Genomic DNA, 21,884 nt, shown 5'->3' on the forward strand with positions numbered 1-21,884 from the left:
CATAATATAATGTTATTGATTAGTGTGGGCTCGAAACCCTTTCATTTGTAAATCCCCAAAAAGTTTAGCCGCATGTCATGTCTTAAACTATAGGATTTTTAGGTCACAATGCGAGAGAGCAAAAGCCATACAATAAACATAACGGGCTCCTATAATAAAATACTCTGACGTCACATTTCGGCGACAGACACATCTTTGTCAGTGAACAAAATGGCGTCTTACTGTTTGACTGTCACTAGGCTGCGGGTAAGAAATTCAAATTTTATACAGTTACGTTTATAAAACGCATATTTACATTACACGCAAATGTTAAGGTGACAATTGTGTTCAACGTGTTACTGTTCCCATCGTTAACGAAGTAATGACAGTGTGTAAATACTGGGAAGAGCTGTCCAGCTGCGTCGCTTTCCGCTAGGTCACAGTGTCCCCGTTTGACTCCTGAATGCAGTACGCGGTAGCGGCTATAAACAGCTGCTGTGTCCAAGTTACATTCTTGATAACAATGTCGTTTAATATCCAAGTTAACCTGGACAATGATTGGAAGTTGGCGGAAGTGTCCAGTAGTTTTAAGTTTACAAGGTGATCGCAAGGTTACTGATTTCTACTTGCGCACTTCAAGTATCCATCAGAGGACCATGATTGATGCCAATCCATGGGATATTTTGGACTAGTGTGGTATTGGCGTGAAATGGGAATTGGTAAATCTTGAATCTCCAAATAGATTTTGTGATCGTCATATATGCTTTTAGGCCAACACCCACCTTTTATTGATCACATTTGGCAGGGGATTGGGTGATTTGATATGGCATCGTTATTTTTGTTTTCGTGTGTGTTTGTACTCTAAGCATGCAGTAATAGATGATGAAACACGATGATTATCAAAATAGCACATTATTGATTTTAGCGTTTAATGCGACATCGTTCTCATGTTTTACAGAGTTATCCTTAGTCAACCTCTTCTATCTTTAGGTTTATTTTTCAGAAGGTATGTGAAACCGATAACATTTATTACCATACTACTGATTGGTTGATTAACTATCCAGTATACTTTGTAGATACAAGTGACAATCCAGTATGCTTTGTAGCCTATGTAAAGTAGGCTATCCCTCTAAGGTTTTGCCATACTGCGAATTGTTTGGCTTGAACTTATGTTATGTGTAAGGTGTTATTTACAGTAGACCTAAAGCCTAGCCATCTTAACGTTTATGATAATCACCTGATCTGTGTGGCCAAGTAAGTCACATGGTAACCACAATGATTTGGATTGCTGTTTTACTGCAACCTTTCCTGAGTCTTTTCTTTTATTGCCTTATTAACTTCTCTTAGCAAGTTATTCAGAGTTTATGGCCAATATAGGGTGAAACTCTGTAGCGGTCTTTCTGTCACCACAACATATGCCTGGTGCAAGGTTTTACACTTTACTTTAGTATGAGAGACATAAACTTTCATGCAGTTTTGTCAAAAAGTAGCAGTGTAATTGAATTCAAAGTTATGTTTGCTGGCTAAAGGATGGGGTCGCAAAAATCAGTAGCGTTCATCCATAGATGGGACCTCCTCTAAAACGAGATGGCTCATCTCAAGGAGTTTATCCTAATAAAGAAACTTGAATCATCATAGACTGTAAAAAAAAAAAAAAAAAAAAAAAAAGGACGAAGGTAGGTTTCTACAGACCTGTTTAAGCCATTATCTTGGAATTTCCGGTCCCGAATGGAACCAGAAACGAATGCTTTTGGCTGGAAGTGCAGCGAGGGTGGCTCTTCACTCAGTAGAACCATAATTTCAAAATGAATGGGACCATACCATAATTTACAGAAACGCATATCATGATAATTGAACCCAGTCCGGTCAAATGCCCATTGTGTTTAATAGCATGAAAAGTCTTCTGCAACCGGCAGGAGGGGAAATGGCGACACATTCTAGGCCATTGAGAACTGCAGCGTTTTGCCGCCTGGGTTCACCCTGCAATCTGCCTATTAATGGATAATGAGATATTTTGTGCAAAGTTTGCATTTTGGCCTGAGGGTGATGCTGGAGGAGTCACTCAAGTTGTTAAAGTTTGGGGTTCAACATCCAGGAAGCATAAAGACATGCATTGTGTCCCGTTATTTTCAATGAGCAACACCATTGTGGACCAGACAGAGTATAAATTAGGCTTAACTCTGACTTCTGGTTATGTGGGTTCCTTCTTGCATGATCTAATTGCCTTCTTTCTCTGAACTATCATCCCATCTCGAAAGCTTGTGTTGTTGTAGAAATGCAATGTATGTTTGCCCAAACTCAGTCATAAAGTCTTTGTCTTTGAATTGTCTTTTCAAACATCTTGTTCAGCTCGTCCTTGGCACTGGGGCAAGACGTATTCATGTCTCAGCAGCGTTCAGCGCTAAGGCAAAGGTGGCCATGAGCCGCTTTGAGCCTGGCTCAAGCATCAACTATGAGACGTTGCACAAGAACATCAACATTGTGCGCAAGAGGTCAGCGTGCACACACACACACACACACACACACACACACACACACACACACACACACACTTCTAGTCTTTACCTTTAATGTGTAGATCTATACTTCTTATTAATGATACTCCCTCATAGTAAATCCATTGACATTTACACTGTTGATATTTCAGGGCCAACAGGGCTTCACTAGACTAATTATAGATGACCAGACATGCCCCTCTCCCTTATGTAATCACTGGCTATATTCCAGGAACAGTAGCAAGTAGTACTTTTGATAACTGTAGGTAATAATAATAATACTATTATTAGGAGGAGAAAACAACAGAAGAAAATCAACTTTATTAGGGGATAAAAACACAAAGAAAAGGCTAAGACTAAGGAATAAAATCAATAAAAACAGTGGAATGGTGAGCCAGGGGGATGTGCAGTTACGTGGGGTGGCGCAGTGGTAAAGTCATGTGATCAAGACTGATCTCCGATTTTTCATATTCCATCCTGATTGGATTAGCTTCCAAAGATTGCAGGAGTATTTTGAACAAAATGCCTCAAATCACGAACGCAGTGTCCGATTGCTGTGAAACTTTGCACGCACATTCCAACTAGGCCAAGAAAGAAATGCGTAGAATGATATTGTAGCTTGAATCAGATCAAATTCGTTAGCATGACTTGACAAATAACAAACAATATAACAGTCATAAACTCCAGACAGCAAATGCAGAAATTTACTCTGGACACCCAACCTATTAAGGACTGTGAAACTATAATAGTCTCTTAACGTCAACCATTACTGGCATGCATGGAGCTAAGACAATTGATATTAGCAACAGGTATTAGCTTGGTACTTTACAAACTTCATGAACATGTGTCAGTAGTAGTACATAATATATAAACCTCTTGAATAGACTTACATGGTCATTGACACACACAAGACACTCTAGGTTAGAGCCGGCTCAAACAAACTGAATTAACGTCTTAAATTGGCGACTCTGAATACTTATGTATTGACAAAAAACATCTCTGGCTTCTAGAACTTTCTCATTGAGATCTCATGGGATTTGACCCGCTCTTTCAGAATAAAAGGCACACGGACACGTGTAGCTTGGCTATAAGTGTCAACACTACAGTAAGACCTCTATAAATGCAATATTAGAATGGCAACGGAAATTCTACACCAAGGAAGAACCTCCATCCAAAATTGTTTAAATATCCTCATGGTGGTGCTACAACCGCCCACTTCACGTTTTGGCCTATAACTTGAACCGTATGTTGCACAATCAGCATCATCTCTTTTCCCCTGGATTCATTAGGTCATAACAAAACTTATAGGTCCTGTTTGTGCCAGATAACATTTTCTGCCATAGTGCGTTTTCTTCAAAACACACCTTTTGCTACTACTCCTACAGATTTTGTCAGATCCAATTCCAAGTGGCTATGACCAAAGTTTGCGGGCCCTAGGTAGGCGTGGCGGAGACCTGTGCTCCGAGGCAAACATGTGAATGGATAGATTTTCAAATAAGCAATATCACAGCAGATACCCATTCCACTGAAGCCATATAATTATTTCACAATGAAACAAATTAAAACTAGAAAAAGTGTTCCTTGGAGCACAGGTCTCCGCCAGGTCAGGTTCAGCAATGTTCAGAATTTGGCAATCAGGATGGACTATGAAAAATTGGACAGATCCGTCTTGATCACATGTGTGATGTTTGTACAAAATCTGTAGGAGTAATATAAAAAAATGTGTTTTGCAAAGATCGGCCTGCTGGTGGCGCTGTAACAGGCGAATGTGAAATTTTTGGGGCAGAGGTTCTGCTCTGGTATCCTTCGGCCTGGCAGAGCCCAATACAAAAAGCATCCTCAATTAAAGTAATTACTAACTACTTAAATTAAAGGGATAGTTCACCCCAAAATTTCTTTTTTTCTATTGATTAGTCACCCCATGGAGCCTTGAATTCATGGAGATGTTTTTGTTTTTACCAACGCAGTAGTTAAATCTCAAACACATCTACTACCTTGTCATAAACCTCTCTTCTTCACTCAACCGCACCAGGCTCAACAGACCCCTCACTCTGTCTGAGAAGATTGTGTACGGCCACCTGGATGACCCAGTGGGGCAGGAGATCGCCCGCGGCCGCACGTACCTGCGCCTGCGCCCGGACCGCGTGGCCATGCAAGATGCCACAGCTCAGATGGCTATGCTTCAGTTCATCAGCAGTGGCCTTCCCACGGTGGCCGTCCCTTCCACTATCCACTGTGACCACCTGATTGAGGCTCAGATTGGAGGGGCTCAGGACCTGCAGAGGGCTAAGGTCAGATCTGCTCGTGATTTGTAATCAAGTCAATAGTATATGGTTTGCTTTTATTATTCTTATACTCAGGGTCCCCACGGTCATGAAATTCCTGGAAATATTTTGAAATAAAATTAAAAAAAATCCAGTACTGGAAAAGGTTTGAAATTGATCAAACATCATCAAAGGTCCTGGAATTTATCAAGGGTCCTGGAAAAATATTTGGCTATGCATTGTTTTTGGCTATTGATTTTGTTAAAACAAAACATTTTCATAAACATGAATAATATTACACAAAATATGTAACATAAGTAGTTTTTCGCCGAACAGGCTGTGTGACGGCAGCCTAATGTATGTCTCAAACTTTATTTTTGCTACACTGCCTATCTTTGGGCATTCTACATAGGAGTAAGAGACACATTATTGCGCCGAATGATTGTTATATAGGCCTGGAAATTGGGCTAAATATTCTGGAAAAGTTTTGGAAAAGTTTTGGAAATTCATTGCTAAAAATGTGTGGGGACCCTGTATACTTTATATAGAGTTTTGAGTGGGCCATGATTGCTGATATGATGTGATTATGCTTCATGATTTTCATTGCTATGATTTGATACAAAACTTGAATATTATATTTTATTCATTAGTCCCAGATTGTAGCTTTAAAGGGATTGTTCACCCCAAAAAATATTTATTCTCTATCAATTACACATCCCATGAAGCCTTGAATTCATGAATTGAATTCATGAAACGTGAATTCAATTCAATTCACGTTTTTTTTTCTCGCATTCCTAAGCCAATACTGTGATGACCAGTAGGAGACTCAATGGAGACTCTTTGATTCTCTACCAGTCATCAAATTATTAGCTTAGGAATGTGACAAAAACAAAAAAATCTCCACGAATTCAAGGCTCCATGGGGTGAGTAATCATTAGAAAACAAATATTTTGGGGTGAACTATCCCTTTTTAAAGCCAAATTTATTCTGCAAGAGTAATACAAAAGGATGACTTTTACCCGAAAACATTGTGTCCTTAAATTAAGCCCTAACTACTCCCCTTTCTTCTCACTCAGGAAGTGAACCAGGAGGTCTACAACTTCCTTGCATCTGCTGGAGCTAAATACGGTGTTGGTTTCTGGAAACCAGGATCTGGTATCATTCATCAGGTACGATGCTGTGAATTAAAATGTGATTCTAATGGAAGGGAGTTGCCCTTTGGATGAATGGCAGATGTTTGGTTTCCCATGTGGGAGACCCAGGTAGTAATATTGAGGGCTCACCCAGGTCAAGTTTCCCAGTGGGGTAGGTCAAAATGGCAGAGTAGCCCTGCTTGAAGACGAGAAGCCTCATCTCTCCCTTGATCAAGGAGGGATTTCCTTGTGGCTGAGTTGTGAATGTTTGGTTCTCCATGCAGGAGACCTGTGTTCACATCCAAAATAGTCACTAATAACAGATTATTGTTGTTGTGCGGTGGAGCCCCTATACTCACCCCATCCCCACCATCTATGACAAATGCAAGCAAAGCATTACTTCGTGAATGCTTTTTACACTTGAAGATCGCCATGTTCCTAATGCAGAGCTAAGGAGATCTTGTTTTCCTGAGTCTGCCACTCACATACTGTAACACACCCCCTTTCCCCACTCAACTCACCATAAATCAGACAAAAACACAACATACTTTTAGACTGTTAAGGACTTTCCTATTTGTTTTATTTTGGGGGTAAAAATAAAAGAATTAACCTCACAAAAGTTTAATCAAATCCATTTCTAATAGTAACACACCTTACAGGATTGTTAAGTGTAACAAAGCCTGTTTCTTCATTGAACAGATCATTCTGGAGAACTATGCCTATCCAGGAGTGATGCTGATTGGCACAGACTCTCACACGCCCAACGGCGGAGGGCTGGGATCCATCTGTATCGGAGTGGGTGGAGCTGATGCTGTGGATGTCATGGCTGGAATCCCGTGGGAGCTCAAATGTCCTAATGTGAGTTCTCAAATGTTTCTCTTTTATAATGGAGTTAGAGTTTCATTCTTTTATTGTTTCATATTAGTGTATATTTTGTTAAATCCCTGAAAGATGTGTTTTTCTATTATTTATTTTTCAAGTTATAGTATCTCCTCCAGGCCAAAGGCGTGGCCGAGATTATGTTTTGCACCCTGTCCGTCTGTCTGTCCGTCCGTTTGTCCGTGTGTGTGTATGTCCGTTTGTCCGTCTGTCCATCTGTGAACTAATCTCCGATCGAAGTAAAACTGTGCACACACACTCCCTGGATGATTTGGGGCAGAACCTCTGCCCCAAATCTTTCAGATCGGTCCGTTATAGTGCCACCAGGAGGCCGATTTTTGCAAAACATTACCCCTACAGATTTTGTCCAAACATCGCACAAATCGGTACACATTATCTCTATAGTCATGTGATCAACATGGATCTGTCCGATTTTTCGTATTCCATCCTGATTGGCTAGGATTGGCATCAAAAGTTTGCAGGAGTGGCTAATTTTGAACAAAATGCCTCAAATCATAAACGCAGCGTCCGATTGTCGTGGAACTTTGCACGCACATTCCGACTAAGCTGACGAAGAAATGCCAACCTTTTCACATTGTACTGTTATAGCGCCACCAGGAGGCAGATTTTTGCTAAACTCATTTTTTATATTACTCCTACAGATTTTGTCCAAACATCACGCAAATTGGTACACATTATCCAGTCATGTGATAAAGACGGATCTGTCCGATTTTTTTAATATTCCATCCTGATTGGCGAATTACGAACATTGCTGGGCCACAATAACCTACCTAACCTGTCGGATATATTTCTAGTTTTATATATGTTTTTTTTACATTTTGAATCATAAATATGTCTTTTCCATTTCTCTAATGTTGTTGACTCTCTCTTCAGGTGATTGGGGTGAAGCTGACAGGCAGCCTGTCTGGCTGGACTTCTCCCAAGGATGTCATCCTGAAGGTGGCTGGCATCCTGACTGTGAAAGGAGGAACTGGCGCCATTGTAGAGTACTACGGGCCTGGAGTCGACTCCATCTCCTGCACTGGTGAGCATGAAATACAGCATGAGCATTTGAAATAAGACTAAAGGAAACCCTGTGGGTTTAGAAAGTGATGCATTGTAAATGGAAGAGAATGGATTTCCTATTTAAAGCGAGCCAGTGACTGAAGCCCTGGCTTTCATCTGATTACAGGAAAAAGTTGGAAATGCTTTTATTTTATTTCTCTCTTGTTCAGTTGGTAGATTTATTGTAGAGATTTTGAATTTTCTGACTGACTTTGAATGAATGATGTTTTATCTTTTGTCTTCCAGGTATGGCAACTATCTGTAACATGGGAGCTGAGATTGGAGCAACCACCTCTGTATTCCCCTACAACCATCGCATGAGGACCTATCTTGAGAAGACTGGTCGTGGAGGTCAGCCATAATAAACAAGCATTCTTGTTTCAGATCCTAGCTGTTATTCATCCTCTCTCTTTAAGCCATCACTTTCCTGTAACTGTTCACTGAACTTGAACTTCACTGAAAAAAATTAACAATTGTTAACTACACCATGTCGTTTTTACCAAATCGCAGGGGGGGGGGGGGGGGGTGTTAAATTGTGTTCTTTTGGGAAATATTTGAGGCCTAATCTTATGTTTTTGTCTTTGTGCCTCTCAGCGATTGCAGAGCTGGCTGATAAGTTCAAGGATGATCTGAACCCTGATGAGGGCTGTGAATACGACCAGATCGTTGAGATTAACTTGGATGAGGTGAGACCCTACAGAAACATGCTTTCTTTCAGTGAAATTAATAATACGACCAGGATAGACAAATTGTGTTTCCAAACTCATATAAAGTCATACAGGTGGTAGATGGAAAGCAGGGGTGTTATGGCTCTATTTTAATGTGTGGTGTGGATTTCCCTGGCATGCTTTATGGCCTGTTAGCACTGCTATGTGGAAAACTACATACGTTTTCCCATGTATTTCAGTCAGCCTCATCCGTTTGATTGTTTCTTAGCAATGCAGTAAAAACAGTTGAGATTTGTCCAACTTTTGTCCCATGGTATTGCAACATAGCTGAATGGGTAGAGAGCCCGCCTAGGTAGCAGAAGGTCCCAGGTTTGATTCCCAGCAATGTGGGATGACTCCAAACTGTGCTCTGCTGTGGGTAGCACTCAGCTGGGTCAAGCTGCAAACTGAAATTCCTTCGCAGGATGATTTCGATGGAATTAATTAATTTAATTAACATAATGCAGTAACAGACTGTGGTAGCTAGCCACTCAAAATTATTTTAGAATCAAAAGGCAACAGGTGGTCGAACTGGTCAACAACAACAGAACACAGGGGCAAAACAATGCAGACTCCTCCGTTGTATTGCGTATGGCATGGGTCTTAGAACCACCCAGGTTGCAGTTCAGATGTTCATCTGGGTTAGTATCTGGCGCCTGAGGAAGCCATGGAGGAAGCCATGGTATGTGGTTTAGTCAAAGGAATATTTGAACGCCTTGACTTAAAATGAAAGCAATCACTGAGAAGGATTTCGTGTTTAGTAGCAGTTAACTTCTTAGATGTTGTATGGTCAGGTCAAATGCACATAATATCTTTTCAACATACTTTCGGTAATGAACAGCAACTGCATGTCCACATTGCCCTTGTCCCATTTGTGCCAATGTTAACCAGTGAAACACAGTGAAACTCGTACTTGGTCCGCTCAGAAATAGCTGATCTACAAGCTCACATTGCGTTGCGTAGAATGGCTATAACTGGTGAATATTCCCCCAGAATTGGGGGCGCTAGGGTAACTACATTGTCTGCTCCTCTTCCTCTTCCTCTGGCAGCTGAAGCCCCTCATTAACGGGCCCTTCACCCCCGACCTGGCCCACCTTGTGTCTGAGGTAGGAGCCACAGCACAGAAGAATGGCTGGCCCCTGGAGGTGAAAGTTGGTCAGTATCTAATGACATAGATATTGTTACCATATTTAGTTACTGCCTGGTATATCTGTAATGCTTCGTCCTGTGAAATTGGATATTTTCTTCTCTTGTTTTCTATAAGATGTTTTATTGACCAGATGATCATGCCATATACAGTAGATACATGAGATGGTAAACGTTAGAGACATGAAGTCACATGAAGGGTTGGAACTTGTGTGCATTACTTGAACAACAACTATGACCTCAATCAGTTTGATGGCAGCGCCATAATTAAAGGTCAAAATGTTGAACTTTCAAAAGTCTTAATTGACCTTCAACGAATGACTTTGAATGAACTTCAAAACTTCTAAATCATCACAAAACTTGTAGGATATGTCTAGAACATGAAATATACCCTGATATTTGTATTCTAATCAACTAATATTTCAAATATAGAAAATGGCCGTGGCATAATACAAATCACATTATAAATAAAAATGTGTTTGTCCAATCATAACAAAACTCCCATAACACTGTTATTATAATTTTGTTTTTAAATCGCACAATAGGGGACAGCATTAATTCCTAACACATGCGTGGGCCTGGCACAAATTTCGCAATAAATCATTCACAGTTTGTCCAGACATCCTCAAACTTGCTGGATGTTTTTAATTAAGCTGTTGACTTGAACCATGTTGGCCTATAACAGGTGGGCCTTTGAATCACATAAAAAAAGGAAACTGGAGATATTGGTGATAGTGCTGAAAAAGGTTGTCGTCCAGCACATATTTGGCTATAAATGGATGAGCGTCTTATCATCATAAAACCTGTTAAAACTTTCAAATGTCTAGACCCTTGGCAGATTTCAACTTCTAACAGTCCGTGTTGGCATTGGTTTGGCTGTAAATTAATGAGTGCCTGTCTGATCGTTATGAAACCTGTTAAAACTTTCAAATGTCTCTAGAGCCCTCGCAGCTTTCAACTTCTAACAGTCCGTGTTGGCTTCAACCCCTGAATTGCCTCTTTGTAGTTATATTTCCTATTGCTCTTGTTGTAGGTCTTCTTCACTTTTATCCTAGTTTACTGTGTACTGCTCTCATTTTAGAAGTGTATCTGACTCCCTCTGGTTTGTATGTGACTTTTCTAGGTCTGATTGGCAGCTGCACCAACTCCAGTTACGAGGACATGGGCAGGTCAGCCTCTCTGGCCAAGCAAGCTCTGGACAAGGGTCTGAAATGCAAGGCTCAGTTCACAATCACCCCTGGATCTGAGCAGATCCGTGCCACGATTGAGAGAGATGGATATGTGAGTTTGATGTTATCCATGAACTCCTATGTTGGCTTTAAAACTATTGTACATTTTTGGGTAGGTTGTGAAACTCTGGAGAATTGTAGTTTAAGACTAGTCCTTCCAATAGTTAAATTAATAGATTATTAAAGCATTGTATTTTTATGTCCCTTTGATTGTGTCTCTAGATTGCACAACAGAAAGTAGTGCAATTTATGGTCTTATAATAACTTCAATATTTACTGGATCTTTTCCCATTGTGTTGCATTGAAAACAATTTTAATAGTTTTGGGGGGATTTGCAATGTTTTACATTCCCAGGCTAAGATCTTGAGTGATGTAGGAGGAGTGGTCCTTGCCAATGCATGTGGACCCTGTATTGGACAGTGGGACAGGTACGTACAGTACAGTATGAGCTTGTTGGTTGTAGTTTTTTTTTTTACCTCATTCTTAATTCATAGTCAAGTTTGAACCGTCTGTACCGAGTGAATAAGGGGACATATAAAGCTTGATGATGAAGCAAAAAACATGCACATGAAGCAGTTACACACACACTGACCTCTCCATATGCTTCGGTCTTCTTTAGGAGGGATGTGAAGAAAGGAGAGAAGAACACCATCGTCACGTCCTACAACAGGAATTTCACAGCCAGGAATGATGCTAACCCTGCCACCCACGCTTTCGTCACCTCCCCCGAGGTCAATAGGAAAATACAATAAAACAGGGCAAAAAAGTTATGATCTCACTTCGCTGCCTGGGTAATATAGCTTTTTGGGACTGAAGCCTGAGGTGTCCAATGATTTTCTAATTATAGGTCGCTAATAATAGTATTTGGTCCAAAACTTCAAAATTGAGGCGGGGGGACACCAAAGCTGTCCCATTGGTATCTATTAGAGTTGACCATGGACATTGTGCACTACAATACACAAATATATCATAGTGATCTCATGAATACATGATTCATCCGTGTAGACAAACACTTAAGTTAAACATGAGTGCTGAATTCCCCAATGTCATGTTTTATTTTATTCCTATTTTATGCTGTTTATTATTCATCCATCAAGCTCTCATTATGGTCCCAGGGTTGTTCTGTAATTTTCTCTCTTTGCTGCATTTTGTTCTCTACATTTATCACAGTGCTGCTTGTCAAGAGTGCTGAATTGCAATTTATAAAGCCTAATTCATACTTCATGGTATAACAGTTCATTGCTTGATCCAAACCACTTAAGCCCTATTTAAAAATATAGAAAACAGTCGATCTGCAAGCTCACAACTCGCATCGTGAGACGTTGTGAACTTGTAGATATGTGATTTTTCGCTATATTAGAAAAACGTTTTTGCAACATTTAGAACTTTTTTTTACTAATAGTACCCTTGTTTCCTAGATTGTCACTGCTATGGCCATTGCTGGCACCCTCAACTTCAACCCTGAGACTGACTACCTGACAGCCGCCAATGGAGAGAAATTCAAGCTGAAGCCCCCCACTGGTGATGAACTCCCCACCAAGGACTTTGACCCCGGCCAGGACACCTACCAACACCCACCGGCCGATGGCAGCTCCGTCAAGGTGATTTCACTTTTTCAAAGGTGGAGGCTATTGAATAGTACAATTTACAATTTAGGCTTATCCAGAGCAACTTACTAGTGTGAAATCAGAGTAAGTGGCATGGACCCTAGTCAACAAATGAACAGTCGCATAAGTAGAGTGCAAAGAGAAAACTGTAGTGCTTCAAAGAAACTAGGATGCAAGGTAAGCATCAAACCTAGCATCCGTATAAACGACATACTAACTAATTTATTAGCATTTGTGGTCAAGCAAAACAAATCTAAATAACAAAACATGAACAAGTGTACAACATAGACCTGCATACTATAACTAGCACCTATCAAAAAAGGTGACAAAGCACTCAGGCCGAAAAATATTTAAGTTGCGGGCACACAACATGAATAATTCATATCACTCCTTAATAATGTATATGGTATAATATATGCATGATCTTAAAATACTATATGTTTTTGCCGTCAGCTGTCTTTGAGAAGAAATCCTCCTTCCTAAATGACTCAGATAGGTCTTTTTGTAGCTGTAGCACCGTTATTAACACTTAACACAGTAATGTGATATCTAACCATGCCTCGTTCCATTAAGGATTAGTACCTAAAGTATATAAAAACCTATATTATGATGGTATAGGAGAATAAGGTCTGTTTGTGAGAGCAGACGTGTAATTTGGTTTGAGAGGGAGGAAGTCAGGTTTGAGATATCGTAGCTATTTATTGAGGCATCGAGCTACGCATTGCGGTCCACACATGTCTTCACCAGGGTATCAATTTGTCCTTGAGTACTCCTATAGGCATATATAGCGCCATAGGCTTACATGACAAAGTAATTAATGACGGAAAGGATGTCAATGTTTTATCTGCTCTTAATCCAGTCGCTTTGGATTAAGAGCGTCTGCTAAATGCCTAAACTGTAAAATGCAGTTTGTGATGAACCTGCACTGTAAAAGCCTCAGTGTTCCTTACATTCTAAGGCTACAATCTGTTTGTTAAATGAAGTCTAAGGATTTTACTGTGTGAGAGGCACTTGAAGCCCTGTTATTTAATGAATGAATGTGTATCAAACCTCTAAAAGGTGGATGTGAGCCCCTCCAGTAACCGCCTGCAGCTGCTGGAGCCCTTCGACAGGTGGCACGGCAAGGACCTGGAGGAAATGAGGGTCCTCATCAAGGTGAGGAGGACAAGTGGAAAGGATGGATAGAGGAAGTGGATTGGGGGGAGGGCGGTCAGAGAGAGGAATCTGCATCATTTTATAAAAATAAAAAACAACAATAGATGGTGGAATTGTTGTCATCGTCAGCATCTGCTGTGAAAGCAATTGCCAGAGTTGACATACTGTACTGTAGTAACACAGAAGATACTGACACACGATACCTGGACAACAGAACCTCACATACTATAGGGGACTGACTGACTGACGGCGGAAGACACAGGATAGCCAGTAGGACCTAGCGTACTTATCACTCTACAAATATACATTCAATACACAATCACTATGTACTGTACATCCCAACAGCATATACGTACAGAGAAAAGGACAGAAGAATGGCATTAAGTTTAGTGAAGAACGCCTGCCAATTCTTACTGCGACTAAAAGCATCAACCTGTATGAATGAGGCATCACTAAATTAATAGTTAGATGTGAAATATTTGCTGTGCATTTTTACATCGTTTACTCATCACACTCCCGGTGTGTAAGGACCGTAACTCTTAAATTCAGTGAGAAATTAACGATGAACCACTCATTATATTATATGTTTTCAAACCTTTTCCTCCTCTGCTCACCTTCTTCACCTCTACATCTCCTCCTTTCTCTCCTCTTTCTCTGCCTCTTCTGCAGGTGAAAGGCAAGTGCACCACAGACCACATCAGCGCCGCTGGGCCCTGGCTGAAGTTCCGTGGCCACCTTGACAACATCTCCAACAACATGCTGATCGGCGCGGTCAACATCGAGAATGACGGCGTCAACAAGATCAAGAACCTGCTTACTGGGGATTACGGAGGTGTGCCAGACGTGGCCCGTCACTACAAGGTGAGTCCCACCAAGCACCTGAACCTTATGGGTCCATTTGGTTCCATTTGTACACTCATCTGAGTTAAATTAACACAAAGGACTTTACTGCATACCTGCATATTCATAAAAAATATAAAAATAGCAGAACTACAAGTACCCAATACATTGCGATATGATGCACTGTGAGCTTGTAGATCGGCTGCTTTTGGCAACAACATTGTTACATGACAAAGCCCGATTTATAATCAGGCTTGAATCTTGATATTTTGATCATTTCTCTCTCTGCCCTTCTCCCACCAATACCTCCTATGATCTCATCTCATGGCCTCCTGCCCCAGGCTAACGGAGTGAACTGGGTGGTAGTTGGAGACGAGAACTATGGAGAGGGTTCCAGCAGAGAGCATGCTGCCCTGGAGCCCAGGCACCTGGGAGGACGTGCCATCATTGTCAAAAGCTTTGCCAGGATTCACGGTGGGTTGGTGGAGGATTTGAAAAATAATCTACATGAACACATCATCACGCGCATAATTCTGTTTGGAGACAGTCCAGTTATCATGTGCAGTTCAGTTATCCTTATTTCCATATTGTTAAAGATGCCTTCTCTTTGAAAGGCAGAGGTAGACGGAGAATACGTAATTTCACTTTGAAACCTCAAATTTATAGTTTTGCTAATGGAGCAATGACCACTATCACTGGCAGTGACAAATATCCCCAGTTCTTGCTTATTTTTCACACAGTGACAGAAGCATTGTCCTTGTTTATGGGAAAATGGGGAGGATTGCATACGGGCAATATGGGCCTTATCCTTATCTTGACACTGTCTGAGAAAGTATCTTAGGAAAGGTTAATCAAGGATATCTTCACCACATACTGTACTTAGTTCTGTGAGTAGATAAGCTTGGTACATTCCGTTTAAAAGTAGGTGATACATTTCAAGGTTTTCAGCATGACCTGGGCTCAAGGAAATCAATTTCACCATTGTTTGCGGACATGGATTTTATGAAGTTTTAATGGAGGCCTCTAAATCATCATGAGACCTGTTGCACAAGAGAATGAGACAGGCCTGGAATCAATAGAATTCTCCCTCTCTCTCACACACACACATTCAGAATGTGTGCATTGTTCTCAATGACCTTGTGTTGCACGTAAATAGAGCCATTCTACTCAAGCAGAGAGCTCTTCTCTGTTTACAAAATGGGAGTTAAATATGAGACATGTCACCAACGTTCCCTGTAGCGTGTGTGGATGCGCAAATGCCCGGGATGTGCCGCGTAAAACAAATCTGTCTAGCGCAGATAGATTTGTGTATTTTAGTTGTCGCTTGGTTCGATTCTTTTGTGTTACTCTGTCTGCCCGCATTGCCAGGACCTACCCTCGCTTTGCATTCGCCATCACACACACACACACACACACACACACACACACACACACACACACACACACACACACACACACACACACACACACACACACACACACACACACACACAGTAAACGGAGACCGCTTTGCTCACATGCAGCTACAGTGTCGGACCATCGGTCGCTGCTAAACGAAAATCACAACAAATGTTTTCCATCACCTCAAAAGTTACCATATCAGCGACTGCAGTTTGAAAATGCAGTTCTACTTCAGTTTTGTCCAACATGCACAAGCGAGGCTGTACCAAAACAAACACTGGCTTCAACATTTGCGTCACATATGTAAAGTGAATGAAAAAGACGGAGGATAGAGCATAGTTTTCTTACTGTAGAACGACAGACATGATTACCCCTAAGCACAGCTGAGCAAAGATTGATTTAAATTACTGGACTCCGGGTACGAATGTAGGAAAAAACTGCTTTATGAAGCTGGACATTCACTTTGTATTATAGTTGACTGTAACCAGAGCCTGTAACTATCTACATCGTCTCCCTCCCTTTATAACCTCTAGTGTTAAAGTTCAATGTTCATATGTAGATGTTATACATTATATTATTTTATCGCAAAATGTATTCTAAACAAAGCCCCTATTTGCACAGTTATTGTTTACATTATTTTATTGTATTCTTTATGTTAATTGACTATATTCTACAGTTTAACATACGGATTCTCAACCTTTTTTAATTTCAAGGACCCCAATTTGATATCAATTAGGCTACTGACCATTTGATATGATTTTTATCTCTGGGACCCCAATCTACATGGTAAAATCCTCAGTGATGCACACATCATATAAATGCATTGTATACGGTACTGTACATTGGCACATACAGTAGTACTGCTGCCTTCTACATATACATAGTCTGCTGGACTGTCTTTTATTCACCATGATCTCAGTTCCCAGCCAGGGCTAACCTTCTTTAGACACATGAGTCATATGTCAGTCTGTCAATGCATTGTTATTTTGGAGTCTCAGAATGTATTGCTTTGGCTCTTAATGTAAGGCATAAACAATTTAAAATGTCTGTGTGAACACAGCAAACATTTATTCCTCTACATGTGTTCACATATAATAATGAATAATACTAATGCATGGACTTGCAAAAACAATATTGTTTTCTTTTTCCTTGTCACTGGCCTATAGTACAATTTATTAAAAGTAGTCCAACTGAAATGACTTCTGTAAATAGATTATAAAGCCATATAACTTTATCATTCTAGAACGCTTGGACAGGTGGTGTCAAAGTATACCCAGGCCAGTGTACATATCAGATGTTGCTCAGTAGTTGCTGAAGTACCGCTCAGAGTGTTTGAGTGTTTGCTCAGACCAATGAGACCAATGAAAATCTGAGGGAACATTGCATGTCACCACTACCCTCCCTACCTGCTTCCTTTTAGTCTTTTATGCCTCTCTATTCTACCATCACTTTTGTCTTAGCTTCCTTTTTCCCTTCCGTTATGTTCTTGTCTCTTTTCCACAGAGACCAACCTGAAGAAGCAGGGCCTGTTGCCTCTGACCTTCACTAACCCCAGCGACTATGATAAGATCCGCCCTGACGACAAGATCTCTATTACTGGACTCAAATCTTTTGCTCCCGGCAAGGTGAGCAGCCTTCAACACCACACACCTCTAATCCTTCTCTCTAAGTCCATGGTTCAATAAAGTACAACATGGCCCAATGTAGCCTTCACTAAAAGCTGTACATACTGTGTACCTCCTGTGTGATTCTCTGCCAAGTTTCCCTTTTGTACGTTATTTCCCTCACCCTGGGTCCAGGTGGGCATAACTAAAATTATACCTTTGAAGAAAAGGAAAGGAATCTGGAATAAATATCCCACAAATCATCTCTGTGTCTCACTTTATTCCTTTAGCCCATGGCGGCAGTGATCAAACACAGTGATGGCAACCAGGAGTCCATCGTTCTAAACCACACCTTCAACGAGACACAGATCGAATGGTTCCAAGCTGGCTCTGCCCTAAACAGAATGAAGGAGCTCCAGTAATTGGATGAGAGCGGAGAGGTGGTGGCCTGAAGGGGCCAATGGAGGGCGGGGCTTTTATGGGGGTTCTAAAGGGGGCGGGGCAGTACCGGAACATAATGTGCCTGGAGACGCTAAAGGGGAGGGGCTTCACAAGGAGGAGCAATAATAATATGAGCTGATGATAGGGAATGGTAGATGGTTGATATATTTTCTAGGTCTGTCTAGGAGACAAGCACCCCAATCAAAAGATGACACACGCACACACGAGCACACACACGTGTGTGCACACACACACACACACACACACACACACACACACACACAATGTCGCTGTACAGAAATGAAAAGCGCACACGTACACACTCACAGATACGAAGATTACTGCGAAAGCGACACCGGTTGGCAAGCAGAGTTATACCAACGTACTACACCCAAACACGCACAAATCCACATCATCACTGGCATCGTTTTTGTCTGCACTCAGCATAAAGTGTCATTGTTCAAGGCAGCATTGGTAATGCTGGCAGCAATCATTGGTTCAGTTCTGATTTGCCAGGCTTTGTTGTTTGAGATTGTAGCATTGTACCACTCTGTTCACTCCTACCTCACGCACGCACGCACACACCTAAACTAGATCACACTCCTTCCATCGGTTTCTGTTCATGCGTGTCTCTGACGTTTTAAGTCACTCCATCCAAAACAGTTCAATAAGCTTTTGAACTTAGTTGTGTGTTGAACAACTCCATTATCACTGGACCTGTCCATAGTTCTACCAAGATGTATAATGTAATTTCTATTTTCGTGGTTTTCTGTACTACCTAATGATAAAGAGTCCTAATGGCCTGTAATTAGCCATCCACTGCCCATGTGGATGTTTACTGTAGGTCCTGACTGGACCTTCTGTTATTGACAACAAGCAAGTAAGTCTCCACATTGTCACTGAATGAGTAATTGGAGTGGAACATCTTGTCTGTAAGAGCTACAAGGCTACCTGAATTAATTTAATGTGTTGTGGTTTCAACATAGTCACATTTCCGTTGCTAAGACTTTTCTAGCATGAAAAGGAAAAGTGTTTTTTGGATTCTGCACAATATTGTCAGTGAAACCATTCCTCCGTGGCCATTAAATGTACTACAGCACCTCTGCATTGGAGGTGTTGCCAGTACACTTCCGTATGGCTCTAAGAAAAAAGGCATTTGAGTGTGGAATTGAATTGGTAATTTTGCTCCAGTTTGTGGTTCACGTCACTCTGAAGCACTTCAGCCAACACTCCAATGTTAGTATGCTCCATTTCCTGCGGCTCTTCCCACGGTCTCTTTCTCTCTCGGCTGTTGCATGACTCTCTGTGCGTACTGTAGGACTGTTGAACCAGAATACAACCGGCTGCTGTGTTTGTGTTGGTCTAGCCATATTGTCTCTTCTATTTATGTTTGTATCCCGTCCATTCATTGGCGCCGATGCATGCTTGATCCTATCAGATCCATGTCTATCTATGTCCCCCATCTGCCTGTTGTCCTGTGCTTGTCCTGTCTCTTTTGGCTATCACCAGGACATTATACCTCTTCACTCCAGTCCTGACTCTGATATAGGGATTTTGTTTTGTGTCACTAATTGTTAATGGGAGATATCGAGGATGTTCATGTTTGTGCTTGACTTGAAATGAATGCGTGTTTGTCAGCTTAGGGTTTGGTCTCTCATCAGTAGCCTCGGGAGAGACCTTGTGTCTTCTTACAAAAACTTAACGCACAATTAAGTGTTCAGACACCTGTACACTAGGTACTGTGTAATATTAGGAAAGTAGTTGTACTGTATGTGTGCTTTGCCATGCTTTATTTTTTTTTTACAGTTATTTTCCCCATTTATCTTTCTCCCAATTTAGTTTACTTCTGCATTCCGGGAGCGCCCCATGCTTTCTTTATCCTTTGCATATACCATCCAATGGTGTGTGTGATAGTCTTTGTGGCTGAGATGTGAAATTGTCAATACATTCGGTACAAAGGCAAATATAAAGATGAACTCTCATTTGGTGTTGACGTTGGCCTACAGTCTTGCCATGACATGCCACTTAAATTATGTTTTCTAATGTTTCCATTTGCACTCGTGGCTGATCGGCGCTACTGTAACCAAGTGTTTTTTAAAGTGTGGTCTGTCCACTGATCACCACATCATGTAAAAAGTCTGCATATCTGTTCCAGTCTCCATTAACTGCTGCAGAATTAAATAGATTCATTTGAATGAAAGACAAATCCCAGAATATATATATAATTAAAAAATCACAGTTTTTGGACCCGTTTGTAAATGGTGTGATATACAGTGTATATATATAGCTTCACTTTGTATAGGGGTGTGTACATACTAAAGAAAATATATATGTAGAAAGAGCGAGAGATGTGCTGTATGCTGCCTGTCTAAATGCAGAGCCTTTCACTCTGCGTGACCCGTTTGTAATATAATGTTGTGATATAGACTCCCATCCTCTTTATTCAATCTTAACCAAGTGGATTTGTGGCTAATGACCTGTCACTCTTCCTTCCCTCAGTTTATTTGGGTTCTCCAAAACAGCTTGACATGAGAATTGTGGGTTAAGAGTGAACAGTGACGTGAGTTGAAAAAATGTGTTCTGGAATTCTGAACACTGTTGTACTGAATGACAAAGTGTCTCTTGGTATGTTGCTGCATGACTGATATTGTGACCGATGTCTAGATATTTTGACAAAGGAGAGGGAGTGTTATTTTTTTATAAAGGTGATACATGAGGTTTTTTTCTTTTCTTTCTTGTTTATGTTCATAAAGTGGTTTCAGATATGATTTTAAAGGGTAGTGGTCCCAGATTAAGATGTTCGTTTTCTGATGGTCGGTCACCGTAAGCTTTATGTGGGGACAGTTATCCATAGAATGTGCTTTTTAAACACATAACAGCTACCTGTTACTTGCTGTAACCTTTTCCTCCACCTTAGCAAGAAAACTCACTTTGCAGATTAAATAAATACATATCTTCAGTTTATTGCAGTAATCGCCACAGATGCCTCAACAAAATTGGTCATGACAAAATCTTCTGGGCCAAAACGTGTGATGTTACAAATTAATTATTTTCCACTAGTTTTGCATTTCTTACGGTTGCTACAATAATATACCTATGTTTATGTGACATTTCAAAATTCACCACATTCAGACATGAACAGGGTATTGTCAGCACATAATTCACTTGAAGCAATGCTGTGAAATATCTTTCTGTTAACTATTGGCTAATACATCATCATCTTTGTCTCTACATTCATAACAGGCACTTGTGAAGCAGTTTGCTGATGTAAAAATAATACGTTGCTGTTCACTGGTTCAAGTCTGTGAGTTTCTCCTAAGCGCTACTGTCAAGTAACAAGTCAAAAAGTTGCTATTGCATTAACATGCATGCCTAGTGTGTTATTTTGCACGCAGGTGTGCTTCATGTGGACAGGATTTCTTGGATGTTTAAATGAACTCTTAAAGATGTATTTGTCTGACAAGGTTCTTTTTTCATGTATCTATGGCAAATAAATGAGAAATGTAATGATTTGAGTCAATCAGCTCAGCTGTTGTAATAGCTTATTAAACAGTATCTGTACTAAATGCCCTTCCATCTATTATTTTAAATGTTGATTGTGTAAATGTAGGTGATTTGAATGCTTGAAGGTTTATAACCTGCAACATAAAATAAATGACAGATCTCAACATATTTCCAATGCAAAATGGTATACATACTTAATAAAGATAAAGCTACATTTCTGAAGTTGATATTGTTTTGTTTTGTTGCTTGTCAGCATTTGCTGTGTTTTAGTAGATACATACAGTACGCACACACTAGTGCGTGTAAAAGTACAATTCTCGAATATTTTATTGGATGGTTGATATGTGTGTACCAGTGTGGAAAGTAACTAAGTACATGTACTCAAGTACTGTACTTAAGGTCAATTTTGAGCTATTTTTTACTTTACTGTAGTAT

General features: G+C 40.6%; 1 protein-coding gene across 1 annotated transcript; it reads left to right on the top strand.

The window, feature by feature from the left end:
* The first annotated feature begins 196 nt into the window (after positions 1 to 196).
* Positions 197 to 21,663, top strand: LOC311054979 (aconitate hydratase, mitochondrial-like). The gene is made up of 18 exons (XM_084071023.1): positions 197 to 246; positions 2,329 to 2,471; positions 4,507 to 4,765; positions 5,815 to 5,907; positions 6,571 to 6,729; positions 7,645 to 7,795; positions 8,062 to 8,166; positions 8,410 to 8,501; positions 9,572 to 9,677; positions 10,792 to 10,949; positions 11,252 to 11,325; positions 11,517 to 11,628; positions 12,316 to 12,498; positions 13,564 to 13,659; positions 14,329 to 14,520; positions 14,841 to 14,973; positions 17,404 to 17,525; positions 17,795 to 21,663. Exons 1-18 carry the CDS (start codon positions 211 to 213, stop codon positions 17,924 to 17,926), a joined length of 2,346 nt encoding a protein of 781 aa, XP_083927149.1. The 5' UTR covers positions 197 to 210; the 3' UTR covers positions 17,927 to 21,663.
* Positions 21,664 to 21,884: the final 221 nt, after the last annotated feature.

This window comes from Gymnoscopelus microlampas (assembly GCF_963454915.1).
Source record: "Gymnoscopelus microlampas genome assembly, chromosome: 11".
NCBI lineage: Eukaryota > Metazoa > Chordata > Actinopteri > Myctophiformes > Myctophidae > Gymnoscopelus > Gymnoscopelus microlampas.

Coding starts and splice junctions, on each gene's coding strand:
- LOC311054979 (XM_084071023.1), top strand. CDS start 211: ATGGCGTCTTACTGTTTGACTGTCACTAGGCTGCGG. Junction 8,167..8,409: donor TGAGAAGACTGGTCGTGGAG/GTCAGCCATAAT, acceptor TGTGCCTCTCAG/CGATTGCAGAGCTGGCTGAT. Junction 10,950..11,251: donor CGATTGAGAGAGATGGATAT/GTGAGTTTGATG, acceptor TTACATTCCCAG/GCTAAGATCTTGAGTGATGT.